General features: G+C 46.7%; 1 protein-coding gene across 1 annotated transcript in view; it reads left to right on the top strand.

The window, feature by feature from the left end:
• The window catches only part of Pcsk6 (proprotein convertase subtilisin/kexin type 6), a 183895-nt gene extending 174238 nt beyond the window's left edge, over positions 1-9657 (top strand). Inside the window, exons 20-22 of the mRNA XM_028776685.1 lie at positions 3023-3152; positions 7037-7149; positions 8228-9657. Of these exons, the coding sequence (XP_028632518.1) occupies positions 3023-3152; positions 7037-7149; positions 8228-8325 (341 nt within the window). The 3' untranslated portion in view covers positions 8326-9657. The remainder of the gene's footprint in view (positions 1-3022; positions 3153-7036; positions 7150-8227) is intronic.
• Positions 9658-16469: the final 6812 nt, after the last annotated feature.

The following is a 16469-nucleotide window of genomic DNA, read 5'->3' as shown; positions in this document are numbered from 1 at the left end:
AACCTTAGCACTTCTTATAGAAGGTTTTTCTTGCCTTCTACACAAGGACCTGTATTTCTATTTGTACTAAACCTAGCATGGTGGGTTACCGTAAGCATAACCCATTGTGCTGTTATCATTAGCACTGTGGAGGCTCTAAGTGCTTGGTACCTCTAGAGGCCGAATGGAATCCTTGAGAGGTTTTGAGTATGACATTCATTAGTAGTTATGAAAGTAGTTTCTTAAAAAATGTGCTCACTAGCATTTTTTTGTTGTAATGATACATATAACATAAAAATTACAATTTTAACCACTCAAAAACTCCAGTTGACATATCAGTAGTGACTTTTGAGGTTCCATGTTCTCATTCAGTACCTGTATTCAATGAGTGATGAGTAAGCCAAGGTCATGAGTGACCCCATTTCCCCAAATAGTACTACTTCCATGTGTTGGGAATCCTCAAGGTCTTCCCTTCCAGTGGTTTGGAAACATGATTGGATGTTAGACGCTGTGGTTTTCCTATCCGTGCTGTGGAATGGTTGGCGTTGTTTTTTTGTTTTTCCATTAGCAACATACTTGACAAAAGCAACTTAAGGATGGACTTGTGTTGGCTCATGGTTTGAGGATGTCCTCTGTTGTGATAGGGAAGGCACAATAGCATGAAAGGCTCTAGCGGGAGTAGCAAGAGTATGCACCAGCTGGAAAGAGAGATGCATGCTGATGTTCAGCTAGCCTCCTGTTTCCCCCTCTTTTTATTCAGTCCAGCATCCCAGCCCAAGGGGTGGTACTGCCCACGTTGAGAGCAGTTAGACTTCACTGGAAACATTCTCATAGATAAGCCAGAGGTATGTTTCTTAGGTTATTCTATATACACTCAAGCTGACAGTCAAGACATCACAAGCACATTAGGAGAACTTCCCCTCTGGGACTGTTTTGATGCCATTGTTCAGACCCTCACTGGGCCTGCCATCCTGGCACAGCCCTTTCCAGATGTACAGATCAGTGGCATTGAGCACATTCACATGTGCTTGTCATGGCCACGACCGTCATTCACCTCCAGAGTGTTAGCATTTTTTTCCAACTGATCCTGCAGCCAACATTTTTTTCTAATTTCTTCTTATTTTCTGGTGCTGGGGATTAAACCCAGTGCCTCAAACCCAGGAGGTGTGGAACACACCTTTGATCCCAAGCACTTGGTAAGCAGAGGCAGGTGCATCTCTGAGTTCAAGACCAGAACTTGGTCTGCAGAGTAAGTTTTAGAACAGCCAGGGCTACACACACACACACAAACACACACACACACACACACACACACACACACAACTTGTCTCAAACAAACAAACAAACAAACAAACAAACCACCAACATTAAAAAAAGAAAAGAATGAAACCCAGTTCTTCACACACACCAGACAGTACACCTTCAGTCCATAATCAACTTTTTAAAAATGAAGACAAGGACTCAGTATGAAGTGAGGTTGTTCCTTATTTATGACACTCATGATACTACATCCTGAATGCTGGAGCTATAGGTGTGCACCACCATAGCCACCTCATAACTGTTAGGTTTAATACACTAAGCATGATTGATCTAGAGGCATTCCCTAACGAAGAGTATACGTATGTGAACCCAGTGCCACCACTACCACCAAAAGAGTAGCGAGCATTCAACTAGGTATAAACATCCATCCCCATCAGAGGGACCTAGTTTGAAGGAAGCCTATCGGGATTAACATAGTTGAGCAGATGAGGCACAGCAGTAGGTAGTGTCTGTCACTGATAGTCCCTGAAGCTCACAATAGAGTGACTCAGTCTGCCAACTTGACTTGCAGGTGCTCCCTGGAGACAAACACTGGGGGTATGGGTGGGGGGGCAGGGGGGGAGGATTGGCCAAAGAATGAGACTAAGCTCCAATCAAAAACACCATAAACCTAAGAGAATCCCAATTGAGGGGTAGGAGGTTGGCCACACAACCACACCATAGGAAAAAAAGAGACTCCATATGAGTCTTCTTGTCCATTACAGGAACCTCAAAACAGGTAGAGCCCTGGGACTCACTAGCCAATCAGTCTAGCCTAATTAGTGAGGTCCAGGCCAAAAGGAGTTCTTATCTCAAAAGTGATAGACAGTTTTCCTGAGGATGATATTCAATCTTGCCTTCCAAGCTACACATACAAGCACAAGCATACACATACGCACACACACACACACACACACTAATGTAAATATACACATAGGTACATATTCCTTCATGCACATGAGAAAAATGAGAACCATGTGGAAATAGTTTGGCTACTGTCTTAGTTAGGGTTTCTATTGCTGTGAAGAGACCCCATGACCACAGCAAGTCTTAAAATGAAAAACTTTCAGTTGGGGCTGGCTTACAATTCAGAGGTTTAGTCCGTTACCATCATGACGGGAAACATGGCGGCATGCAGAGAGACATGGTACTGGAGAGGTAGCTGAAAGTTCTACCTCTGTATCTGCAGGTAGCAGGAAAAGACAGTGAGCCCCTAGGCCTGCCCTCAGTGACAAACTTTCCTCCACCAAAGCCACGTCTACAACAACAAAGCCATACCTCAGTAATACCACCCACTGTGAGTCTATACGAGCCATTTTCATTCGGACCAGCACAGGTACAATGCCCAGTTTAGTCCAGTGAATCTCAGACACCATCACATCAGTGTGATGCAATTAACATGTTTGTGTTCTACCCTCCCAGCACAACTCAGTCTGGCCACTGAAGCTACTGAGTGGCTACTGCCATGATTCTATCCTAAGGCTGATGGAAAGGAAATACATGCAACTGAAGTCAGTCACCAAGGCTCTAGCAGTGCTCCCCATTGGGCTAAGCTTAGGCCTCTGCTGTTCCCATCTGTGAAGTGGGGAGGACTACCCCCAGAAGTCACATAGTAAGCCCTGTCAGCCGTCACTGAGCTCCTAGAAAGCTGTGTGGGCTGCCTGGGGACATTTGAGCATCCTCACAGACATTCTAGAACACCAATCATGTCCTTGACATCTGCTTCTTTTCCTGCACCTGTCAGGACCCAGCAGAGAAGAATGTATTCACTGTGCAAAAAGCTTCCACTTCCAAGACTGGAAATGTGTGCCAGCCTGTGGTGAAGGCTTCTACCCAGAGGAGATGCCTGGCTTACCCCACAAAGTGTGTCGAAGGTATGGTCTTCTGGGCTGTGGTCCAGGCTGATGTGGAGTCATGGTCATCTGGGCACTACAGAAAGAGCAGCTGATGGGCCAGGTGTGGTGGCAGTGCCCCTGGAGCCTAGGGGATTGGCATGCTTCATCACCTACTGGTGTAGGTGCAGAGGTCAGACAGGAAACCATCTACTGAGGAAGGGTTGCCTGTATTTAGTGATTGCCAAAGTCACAAGCCAGCTGGCAGCCTTCATGCCTCTCCTAATGCCTAATTATTTGTGAAGCACTTTCCATATGCAGGCACTGGGTAGCAGTGGGCTAGGGCAGGAAACAGAATTAACAAAGTACTGTCACACAGCCCTCACACCCCAGCAGCAGATGGTACAGGGCACTGGTCCTCTAGCCATGGTGCGGTATGCTTTCACATTGTAGGTGGTCAAGGAAACCACCTTTATAGAAGTTAACATTCTTTCTAAGTTACATATTTTAGACAAAATAAAACTAACCTGGTCATGTCCTCATTGCAAATCCAGTCCTGGCATAGACAGTACGCAAGTGTTTTAACCCTCTTGCTCTCCGTCTATTCCACCCATGAGCACATACACTTGGCAAGTGCCACTGGACCCAACGGTGCTCCCTTGTTCTTTGGGCTGTTCAAGGAGCAGACAAGCTTTTTTCTGTGCTTGGCTGGCTGTGCCTTATACCAGGTCAGGACATCATAAACAGGCCAGGAACAGGAAAGACAGCCTATGGTATGAGAAAGAGGGAGGCATTTGACAAAGGTGACAGTGTTGTTGCAGTGGAGGCGTGGTCCTTGAGGGAAGTGGGAGTAGGGGATTGCTATCTGCAAGACTCAAAGCGAAGCCACTCTGAGAAACTTGTGTCAGGACAGGAGTGGGAAGCCATGCCCAGATTCCACTCCCAGTGGCAAAGTTCACAGTGGGCTCTACCTCCTGGACTGTTTTGAGAATTATGGTGCGTTGTCACCTATACTCTGTGAACTGATGAGGGCAAGTCATCAGCACTGGGACAAGAAGGGCCAGTGGGAGAGGGGGTACCTTATGTCTACACAAGGGTCAGCACCCTGCTGTGTTGATTGAAACAAGAGACTCACCCCCACCTCCTCCTGCCATGCTGAGTCCTGCTCGCAAGACTGTGGGCACAGCTGTCTGCAATAAACCTTTCATTTCACAAGCCAGCTGGCTTACTGATAATTAAACCAAGGACAACAGCACAGGGACAGCATGGAATTTAATGATGATAATCACTTTCATTTGTCAAGTGCTCCCAGACTCCCAGGGATGCTGACTGTGGCATCCAGAGGCCATGGTGGCCCAGCCTCGAGGAGAGAGAAGGGAAGCCAGCCACAAATGCCCCTTGGACAGAAGTTCTTTGGTACTAGTTTCTATCTGAGGAAATGCTAACAGCCCCAGAGGGAAGTCCAGCCTCAGCTTGGAGCTGACATACCTGGGAAAAAAAACACCCCCAGGAGCCTTGCAGAGCCCCCAAGTGAGGAACTGACAGAACTTCACACAATTCCACACTACAGAGCCTCTGGCCCTGAAGAGCCTTTATAGGTATGAACCTTTCCCTAAGGAAGGAGAGCCTGTGTGCCTCTCCCAACTCAGGCAGCAAGCCCCAGAATGCTACCTAATACCATGCTTCCCCTGCAGAGGAGCCAGGGAAAGCCGCAGGGAACACATGGCTGATTGAGGGCTAGATGTGAAAGCCATAATGGCACAGGCCTGCTTGGTTGCTAACCTGAGTACAAAGAAGACATGTAGAAGCTGAAGCCTGAACCTGAAGCCAGTCCGTGACACTATCTCAGAACTGCCAGCCACACACGAGACTCAGTAAGGGGACCTTTACTCCCAAGCAGGGACCTCAAGGATAGTCTTTCCACGTCTTCCCCCAGCCCTCAGCATTCTCCTGACTCCTCAGTAGGTACAGAAGTCCTCAAGGTGTGCTTCTTGCCTAGTGTGTACCCAGACTGAAGCTTGATGAGGGCTCTTTGAAGCAGGAGGTCTGAGTCCCACTCTTCCTTGTTAGGTATGTCTCCTGCTGTGGTACAGAGAGAGGTCTGTGGTGGGTACAGCTCTCCTTCCAGAATTTGGCAGGGTAAAGTTGCCATGGTGTTTTAGAGGTGACATGGGTACTGCAGAGGAACCATAGGTACCCTGAAAGCACCTGTTCTTGAGACCACTGCCAATACAGTACTGTGCCAGTAGAGTCAGAAGCAGGAGACAGGACATCTCGGGAGTGGGTCCAGGAGACAACACCTCTTTCTCAGGAAACCATTATGCTCAGTCCTTCCCCACAAAACTCCAAATGAGCGCTCAGGGTGGCCAGCACCACCACTGGACCTCCTGAGACCTGTGTGAATACCCCAGCTGAGCCTGCCTGGGCTTCTGGCTGCCAAACCCAGATTTGCTCAGATATGACATTTTATTGGCATTTTGTGCTGCAGAAATAGAAATCAGAAGTGCCTGTCCTCCATCCTGCTGAGCTCAGTGAGCAGTATGTGAAGAACTGAGCCGTGCCTGGCTGGGTTCTCACTACAGCCTACTCCACACCGCAGCTCTTTATGATTGAAGCAACGCTCGGCCAGCGCCTGCGCATCTCTGGGGCCCTGAGCCTTCCAGACAACTGACATTTGTTGAAATAACTGGCCTTGCATGCATCTCCATGAAAGAAGCCAGTATGATCTCCAGGGGGCCTGTGTCATGAGGACCCAGATAGTGTGGCTAGAACTAAACACCAGGGACTTCCCAAAATTGTACCAGAAGTCAGCCTTACACACTGATCTGAAACCAGGTCTCAGAATTCAAGCTAGTTCAGCATCCTCCACTGCATTTGGAATAAAAACTCACCTCACCCAGGCTGAGGAGATGCTGCCCTAGGGCTTCTTATGACTTGGATTAAACCCCTCAGGGACATTTCATCACCGAAGGTTTCACATAGGTGACCACAGGCATCTTTTTTAAACATGTCACCCCTGGGACAGGACAAAGCATGGCTAAGGTAGACTTGCCCCTCCTGCGGGCCTGTTCCACACTTAACTGACAGTAGCAGGGGAAGTCGGAAGCAGACAGGAGCCACTGTGGAGTCCTGGTCACCTGGAACTGGAAATAGCATCAGAAACAGCTCGAGTACACACACTGAGAATCATGCAGAGTCACGCTAAGTTGTTTCTGTCAAGAGCCATACAACACGTAATTCAGGCTTGCAGGAGCCTGCCTATTAGAGCTTCTTAGCTTTACCACTGCAGCACTGAGCACCCACAGACCAGGTCAGAATGAGCCCATGTTCCCGAGAGAGTGCTGAGTGTGGACTTCAAGTGTGGTCCACTTTTGTGACCTGAGCTCATAGCATTCTGCACTAGCAGGAGCCATGGGATCAGGCTGGGCCAGGGCTGTCTGTGGAAGTGGGAATAGAGATGGCCCGCCCCCTCCCCAGATATCTAGCAGATGTCAAGCATGCTAGCCTGGGAAGTAGCAGAAGTTTTAGGGTCATGGTCCTAGGCAGTCTGTGTCCCCCACCCCAAGCCTACAGCCATCACAGCTGGACAGCTGGACAACTGGAAGCTCTGGGAGGCACATGGGTAGAGTGGATTCCTGTCTACTAGAGAGTGTCCAGGTGGGCCACCGAGTCTCAGAGAGCAAGGCCTGAGGGCCTCCCCTCCTGAGAATGCTCCTGCCAACTAACTCTGACAGCCTTTGCCTTCCCCTGGCAACAGAGAGGTCAGACAAGAATGGTGTACCAACATTCAGAGCATGCCAGGGAATCCTGAGGATCATGGTAACTCCTGAGACTTTGGGAGTACATGCTGGGAGGTTCTGGGATGGGAACTCAGTGTGGTGGGGCCTCTTCCCCAAAGCTCAGGAGGGGCTGATGTCTTCCCACAGGTGTGATGAAAACTGCTTGAGCTGTGAGGGCTCCAGTAGGAACTGCAGCAGATGTAAAGCCGGCTTCACGCAGCTGGGGACCTCCTGCATCACCAACCACACGTGCAGCAATGGTGAGCACTACGGAGTGACCTCAGAGGCATGGCTACCCAGAGCAGAAGTGGTCACTTCTGACCTGATCGAGCATCTCTTTGGCTACATGGCTTAAAAGTAGTTTTGTTTGTATGCTCTTCCCACTCTCCCGACATAGGCTACAGGCAGCTGGAGTATAACTTCCCCATAAAAAAGGTCAACACCAGAGACCTGAAAGACCTCATCCTCAGGACTAGGAGAACAGAGCTGAGCCCCAGCTGTCTCCAAGGAGCTCCTTTACCTATGCAAGGAGGGCCCTGCCTCTGCAGATTGATGGTGGGGGTGGGGAGGACAAATTATAAAAACCAGAAAGAAGAAATCCAGACAGTGGGGGTGCCAGGCAGGAGGGTCAGCAGAGGCCTCTGTCCTAGAGGCCTTACACAGGAGCAGGTTGCTGTGTCTTAGAAGGGGGATTCATCCTGAGCAAGCAGCAGCGGGGAGCTCCATGGAACCAATGCTGGACACCATCTCCTGATATGCAGGAGACGGGAGCCACTCATCTCATGTGTCCAAGGGTGGATAGCTAGTCCTTTGTCATAAAGGTGGCATGGCCCTGCCCTGGCAGAGTGCCCACACAGCACCCTACAGATAGCCTGAAGGCTACCAGGTGACCTATTTGCCTTGTTTGCCTTTTGGATTTGGAAAATCCTTTCAAAGCCCAGGAAGTCCCTGCTCAGGTTATGTTCCAGCCCTAGAAAGAAAGGCTGCCATGGGACAGCCTGCTCCCAAGTGACAATGTAGAGGCAGGGGTACCAGCCTCCGCTGTTCTCCCCATCACTGAGTCCTGCCTGCCCGTCTTCTCCCTCCACCTCCCCCATGGGAATGTTCCCTAAACTACGTTCCTGAAGCCTACTTTCTTTCCTGCTCCAGCCCTGCGCCTCTGGCTGCACCCTCTTCCCCTTTCTTCATGACCAATCACAAACACAGTGCCCCCAGAAAAAGACTTGGCTCATGTCCTGTGTCCTGCCTTGTGCACCATCAGTGCCTGGCAAATGGAGAGCAGTTGAATCTTAGCAGGATCAAAAATCTGATTCCCTCCTTTTCCGTTTCTGTTGGCAGCCGACGAGACCTTCTGCGAGATGGTGAAGTCCAATCGGCTCTGCGGACGGAAGCTCTTCATCCAGTTTTGCTGCCGCACCTGCCTCCTGGCTGGGTAGGGGCACCAGCTGCCCCATCGAGGGCAGGGTCCTCCTGTCTGCCCATTTGTCCATCTACCGTCTTACAGATGGTCAGCTGTAGCCTGTTCCTTGGGGTGGCCCTGCATCTGACAGCTGTATCTCCCCCAGAGCTGGGTCCTACTGCAGCATCTCTGAGCACCTGAACGAGGTGGAGGTGGCCCTTAAGGATATGTGGCTAAATTAACAAGAATCCCCTTGAACTCTGCTTGCTGGCTGCAGTCTAAAGTTGGACTCAAAACAGGAACAAAATGAATTATGAGACTCATACCTGCAGCTTCGGCGTGGCTTCTGGGACCCTAGTTTACTGAAACTTCAAGACCAAAGCAGAAAGAGATGCCTGGCACCACGTCAAGTCCTCCCACATATTTGTGTGGCTGTGACAAATCTCACCGAGTTGGCTGGCAGGACCCTATGCTGTCCTCACCTGTGATGAAGGGCCTCGCTTCCTCCCCAAGCATCATTGGCCACCAAACAGCCTGAGGGACAGTTTGATCAGACTGTAAATAAAATAGGTTTCAGGGCATAAGATGTATGACCACTGGGGATAGAACCTATGTCTACACAGTCAGCTCCTTCCAAAACTGCAGCCCCGGCCTGGAACGTCCAGCACCATACCGAAGTAGGTCCACTCACACTCTCTTCAGTGTTCTCCTCTGAGTGAGCCAAGCTGTCCACGTGACTGTTCTACCTGTGTCCCTGGGGCCTCCTGGGCCTGAGCCACCAGCCATCTACAGATACAGAGCCGTGAAGGAGAGTCCAGGAGCTACTTAGGACTACCCAAAAGATATTTGATGGCCAGGCAGTTCCTCCTTAAACATGCAAAGCCAACCCCCGAATCACTAATCGCCAGCCCTCCATGGCACACAACTGCTTTTCAAGTGCATTTGGCCTCTACTCTCAGGACTCTGTTCTCGAGTGGATGTTGCTCTGGTCCAGTATGGTACAAGCCTACATGATAGAGCTGGATTGATTTTCTGCCAAGCCTATGTGGGCATTTTATAAGCTATGTGTTCTAATTTTTACCGATGTTAATTATTTTGACAAATATTTCATATATTTTCATTGAAATGCGCAGATCTGCTTGGTCAGTTCCCTTTAAGGTGGGAATAACATTTGCCTTAAATTTTTCCAACCTCGTCTCTCTCCATATGGTCCTGCTCTCCTCTCTGACTATAATGTGTTTGTCTTGTCACTTGTAAGTGGCAAGGACTCAGCTGTTGTCTGTTGAATCCACAACTTCAAATAAGAAATCAGTGAAGCAAATCTAATGTTAACCCTGAGTTAATAAAAGAGTTAACATCCCATTGCAAAGGGGCCTGTGTTTCTTTCCAAGATAAAACTTTAAGCCTCGTTGCTGTCCAGGGGGTGAAATGAAGATCACTTTGTGGGTTCTTGATCTGTTTAATGTCTGTATTTCTTACTTTTCTCAATGCTATAACAAAATATCTGACAAGAAGCAATGTAAGGGGCCAGAGAGATGGCTCAGCAGTTGGTTAAAAAACACTTGGTGCACCCCTTTTAATGCCAGCACTTGAGAGGCAGAGGTAGGTGGATCTTTGTGTTCGAGGACAGCCTGATCTACAAAGTCAGTTCCAGGACAGTCAGGCTACACAGCGAAATCCTGTCTCAAAAAAGATAAAAATAAAAAAGAACACTTGTTGATCTTGCAGAAGACCCAGGTTCAATTCCTAATATCCACTCGTGACTATGGCAGCTCATAATTGTATGTAGCTGCAGTTCCAAGAAATCCAGTTTCCTCTTACCTCTTTGGGCACCAGGCACACATGGGATAAGTTCAGGCAAAATGCACACACAGAATAAAATGTTTAAACAGCAGTTTAAGGGATGGAGGCTTATTTTGGCTTTCACTTCCACAGAATAGTCCACTGTGATAGGGAAGCCATGGTGACAGACTCCTGAAGCAACTGGTTATGCTGTATCCATAGTGAAGAAGATGAATGCTTACTTACACTAGTTCACTTTATCTTCATACACAGCCTGAGACATGGGAAGCAATCAGGATGGGCCTTTCCACCTCAGTTAACTTAATCTAGGTGATCCCTCATAAACACACCCAGAGGCCTGTCTCTTAGGTGATCCTAGATCTCACAAAGCATACAGTGTTAACCACCACAATATCCCATGGAGGGCTTTACCAAATGTTGGTGCAATGGAATAAAGAGGGAAACCCAGGGTTACAACAGAAGGGCATCATTTGTCAGACACTCCTAGGGTGAATACCTGAGCTTGATCCTTGGAGCCCTCATGGTGGAAGGAAAGAATCAATTTCCACAGGTTGTCCACTGATCTCCACATGCTAGCTGTGCTACACAAACACGTATACGCACACACATAATACACAGTTTCAAAATTTAAAAATAAGAGACCCTCTCTGCGCCATCAAAGCCAAATAAGGTAGAGGGGACCCTGAGGTCATTCACCTACATCTAGCAAGTACCATTTAACTGAGTGCTGACCTGCCTCCTCCACAGTTACTGAAATCCCTACACTCATGGATTCTTGGATTTTCACCATGGCCTGTGAGGCCCAAAGCATATATGTAAAATCCATTAGTTGCAGATAAAGAAAGGGCACCAGCTAAAACTGAGGAAGCAGGGGATGGGTAATGGTTCAGAAATCCAAGGCTGGTTCAGAACTTTGGGGATGAGTGAACCAGAGTCTGGGGAGCCCTATGGAAGCACTGTCCCGTGGACTTTAATTTTCATTAAAGTCATGCTCTTCTCCCTCTATGTCCTGCTTGTCATAGTTAGGACAAATGAAAAGACCACCATCATCCATCTCCCTAGAGCAGCTGGTGTTAGTCCAGCCCCCAAACTAATTTCCTGGTTGTTTCTTGGTTCTGCTTCCCTGGGACAGGACTCTGCTGAGCCTGTCTTGCATAGTGATGGCCACCAGAACTGCTTGTACAACAGTGTAGCCATGGAGTGACAGAGGAAGGGAGTGATATATAGCTCTTAAGAAGGGGACAGACTGCCCATAGCAGTCCACCACAAACACAGACAAGGCAGAGCTGTCGGAGTGAGACTGTGAAGGGGTAAGTGGGTGTGTCTGGAATTCTGTATCTGGAGTAGAGAAATATCCTTAAGGACATCACCTTCCAGGTGAAATTGTTACCAGTGGTCAGGATCTGGACTGGATGTTTCTAAGTTCTTGGTCTTTTCAAAGAATCGAAATAAGGACTCACTGCTTTGCAAAAATATCAAAACTTTACTCAAAGCAAAGCAATAGAATAGGTCAGACAATGTCAATGCTCACAAAAGGCTACACAAGTGGAGAAGATACTTAAGGGTCTCAGTTATTTTTGGGTCTTCCTTTTATGGAACCCAAGGGGAGTTTGATTGCTAAGGGTTACAGTGGGAGGTAGTTCTGTTTTGATTGACAAGTCTATATTACATAGGTTCATTGCATATGTTCCTTCCCACAATGATCTGATTTAATCACATGCATAAGCAAATAATTATACATAGGCAAAAAGTGGCAATAGAGGATTCTCTTCAAAAGTTCACTGAGAGTACTCAGTTTGCCTTATTGTTCATGGACCCCAAACCAGTTTAAGCCTGATCAACCTCCTAGATTCTGTACAAACTGGAGTATGGTTGAATAGGATTTGTATAACTTTGGTAATTGTTCATGAGAGGAGAAACTTATTTCACAGATTAGAGAGGGGTGTGCATGCAAGCCAGCATAGGTGGGGATCATAGGTTTCTACGTACACTGTATAGACAGGGGTATATGGAGCATTGTACATGTGGGTAAGGGGCCTACTTTGGCAAGTGCATTGTTAAAAGGGAGGTCAGAGTATAGCATAAGCCAAGTGGAGTTTCACAATGTTAATATGAATCCTTTCCCCATATCTGCATCAAAACTATCTCTGAATTAAAGCCAAGCTAAGGAGTATGCTGTTAGCCTCTAGAACCCAAGCATTAAAAAACACCAGCTCATTGTTGACTAAGAGTTCAGAGTCCAAATGTGTGGGGAGCTGAGTCGTGGTAGCAGATACTATAATCCCACTACTCCTGAGGTGTAGAAAGGAGATTCTCAAATTTGAAGGCAGCCTAGACTATATAACAAAACCCCAAGTCAAAGAGAAAGGAGGGAAGGAAAGAAAGGATGGGAAAAAAGAAAGCCAGCCTGGGATATATCTTTAATGGAAAAGTGCTGACCTCACTTGCAATGCATGAGGCCCTGGGTTTAATCCCCAGGATGGACAGACAGAAAGACAGGGGAGAGAGAGAGAGAGACAGAGAGAGAGAGAACTTGTGTAGCTTATATGTCCCAAAGTGTAGCCACCCGAGCTGCCTCATGTTCGGGGGTCCACTTTGTAACGGCCCGTTCTGCTGCTCCGGTCTGTGGGTCAGGGGCAAGCAAGAGAGAGAGTGGGAACGAGAGACTTGAAGAATGGAGACAAGACAGGGAGTCTGATCAAGTTTCTCTATTGAAAGGAAATCCTGGGTATTTATACCCTTTACCACGTGACTTGCCCTTGTGGACAAGCACAGCTGAAGGCACTACATCATGTACCTTGCAGCGTGGAGACCACGTGCACCTAGCTAGCAATGAGGAGACCACATGCACCTAGCTGCTGGCAGTACTAAACAGCAAAACAAGATATGTGAGAAAAACAAGATGTTTTTCAGAGTGTGCTCAGATGTTTCGGGCTGTTGAAAACAAGTCTCTTGTCAGGGTATATGGCTCGAGATGACTGCAAAGATGACAGCCGCTTTCGGCTAGGAGTCAGCTCCCAACACCAAAGAACACCAGGTAGCCAACCAGCAACCTTACAAACACCTGCCCACATGGCAGTGTCTGGGTTCATTCATGGGCTAGCCAGTAGGGTAGGAAGTTGAAAAGTTATTGACAAAGTTCTAATGACTAAATGATACCTTTAAAAAAGGACTGACTAGGTCTAACTCAGAGGTAGAACACCTGGTTAGCACTATGAAGCCCTGGTCCCTTTCACCACGAGCACTACTATCACTATACATAGGAAGGGGCTGACCACAGCCAGTACCGGTTCACAGATGCTCACACTCAAGGTAAAGATAGCAAACACTATTAGACAGGGTATGTTTATGGATTTTATCTTAAATAACAGGATCACGGTTGTCTCAGTTATGGTTCTATTGCTGTGAGGGCATGTTATAAAAGAAGCAGCTTTCCCTACTCAAAGATTCCATACTCCTCTACTCCTGTATCCTTCTTGACTATAAATCCAGAACCGAGTGGCTGATGCTACCAAGTCCTGCTTGCTGCCTGGGCTGAAACCTGGCCACCTCCATGACTTATATTTGCATAAGCTTTAACTTGTTGAAGCTTTTCTTTGTTGAATAAGCTTTGCTTTCTGTGAGTTGTACACGTCCTGGGCGAGGTCACCACTCCTTTTACTCCATTTCTCCTTAAGCCTTTCTTAAACTTCTCATCTCCTTGAGCACATGACTTGGCTCCAACATCCCATTTCCTTGGTACTGTTTTTCTTCTTCCTCAAACTGTACATTTTGTATTTCTTGATCCCCTACTTGCTCTTTTTCATTGTAGAGCTACATCAGAGTAATCACTGGTAACCGTGTGACAAAGCCAGAGTTACATTGTCATGGAATCTCCTTTTCTAACATTATTCCAAAACACTTCAGTGTATCCCCTGGTAGATTATTTTTTCCAACAAGGACAGCGAGCAGTCACATTTGATGCCAAAATATCACCAGAATAGTCTCTAATATCATTTCCTTCTGAAACCTCTTGAGCTAAGCCTCCATAGTCTACATTGCTCTCAGCATGGATGTCTTCTGTGCTCCTACTGCCAAGGCCCATTAAGTCCCATTTAGTGTTCAATAATTTTTCTAGTCCAAAGTCCAAAGCCTTCCACATTCCTCTAAATAAAAGCATAGTTAAGCCTGTCATAGCAATACCCCACTCCTGGAACCAACGTCTGCCTTAGTCACTGTTCTATTGCTTTGAAGAGACACCGCAAGCAAAGCAACTTATAGCATAAAGCATTTAACTGGGATCTTGCTTACAGTTTCAGAGGGTTAATCCATTATCATCATGGTGGGAAGCATGCACTCATGGTGTTGGAGTGGCAGGTAGGAGCTTATGTCTTGATATATATATATATATATATATATATATATATATATATATATATGGAGAGAGAGAGAGAGAGAGAGAGAGAGAGAGAGAGAGAGAGAGGGAGAGACAGAGAGACAAAGAGAGACAGAGACAGAAAGCATACCTCAAAGCTCACACTCCTCCAACAAAGCCATGCCTCCTAATCCTTCCCAAAAAGTTCTGTTAACTAGAAACCAAGCATTCAAACGTCTGAGCTTATAGAGGCCATTCTCATCTAAACCACCACATAGACTGTCTACACTAATTGTAACTAGACATCTCTTAGCATTCCTATGGAGCCCATTATTATAAGAACCAAAGTGACAAGAGCCAAGAATGTCTTATTACCTAAAAGAGAAGTTCTCAACCAGGTCTGTTTGCTTTTTCAGAGGATCTTCAGCAATGTCTACAAACATTTTTGACAGCTGGAATGTGTCATTCCCATCTATCAGGTAGAAGACAGGGATGCTACTAAGCTCCCTATAGTGTGCACAAAGCCTTGACAACTAAGATGTATGCAGCCTAAAATGTCAGTGTGCTCAGACTGAGAAAGCTTAGCAACAGTAAATGTAATTAAAAAGAAAAATGCTGGCCGGGCGGTGGTGGCGCATGCCTTTAATCCCAGCACTTGGGAGGCAGAGGCAGGCGGATTTCTGAGTTCAAGGCCAGCCTGGTCTACAGAGTGAGTTCCAGGACAGCCCAGGCTATACAGAGAAAACCCTGTCTTGAAAAACCAAAAAGAAAAGAAAAGAAAAATGTTTGAAAAGTCGTAAAGATATCAGAACTCACTTATGGTTTGATGTCACCCATTTGTTTGCTAGAGTGAGACACCCTACTCCTGGTAACAATTTCTGTTTCAGTTAGAATGACTGATCCTGTGATAAAACACCATGGCCAAACAACTTGGGGGAAGAACAGGCTTATTTTGCCTACACTTTCACATCACTATTTACCATCCAAGGAAGTCAGGACAAGAACTCAATCGGGGTACGAATCTGCAGCAGAATCTGATTCAGAGACCCTGGAGAATTGCTGTTTACTGGCTTGCTCTTTGCTTGTTCAACTGAAAGTTTAATAGAATACAAGCTCATCAGCCCAGAGGTGACTCTACCCACAATGAACTGGACCCTCCTACATCAATCAGTAATTGAGAAAATGCCAGATCTTATGGAAGAATTTCCTCAATTGAAGTTCTCTCCTCTCAGATGACTCTAGCTTGTGTCAAAACTAGCCGACACAACTGATTCCTCATCAACTTGGCACACAAACATATCAGTAGCTTAGTAAACGTAACACTTCCTTTCTTGTTATCTCTAAGATCTCATATTAATATTACAGTATAAAAGTCCCACAGTCTTTAAAAAATTTGAACACTTTAAAAATTCAGCCTTGGGCCTGGAGAGATTAGGATTGGAGCACTGACCTCTTCCAGAGGTCCTGTGTTTAATTCCCAACAACCATGTGGTGGCTGACAACCATCTGTAATGGGATCTGATGCCCTCTTTTGCTGTGTCTGAAGACAGGGACAGTGTATTCATATACATTAAATAAATAAATAAATGATTCTTTAAAAAAAAAAGTTCAGTCTCTTTTAAAATACAAAATCTCTATAAAGCTCCCAAATTTCTTGTAAAAAGTTCAATGCTCTCAACTGTGGGCTCGTATAAAATCAAAAATAAATTAAATACTTTCTTATCCAAAAAGAAAGAACCAGTGTACAGTCACAAGCAAAGCCAAGCCAAGTTCTAACAGTGTAAATAACTGTGTCCAATGTCCTGCTCTTCTGGGATCCCCCAAAGAGCTTGCCATAGTTCCCCTTTTTAAAGTAGAGAAATACTCCTACATCTTTTTTTAAACTTACTTTTTGAGAATTTCAAATGGTATATTTTCATATTCTCTCGTGTCCCTCCCCTCCCCTCAGATCCCTCTGCCCTCCACCCCCCCCACCCCCCCACTCCCCCACCCCCCCACCCCACCCCACCCCACCCCACCCACAC

Source organism: Grammomys surdaster, unplaced genomic scaffold (assembly GCF_004785775.1).
Source record: "Grammomys surdaster isolate TR1022 unplaced genomic scaffold, NIH_TR_1.0 271, whole genome shotgun sequence".
Classification (NCBI taxonomy): Eukaryota; Metazoa; Chordata; class Mammalia; order Rodentia; family Muridae; genus Grammomys; species Grammomys surdaster.
This window is presented reverse-complemented; position numbering and strand designations above follow the sequence as displayed.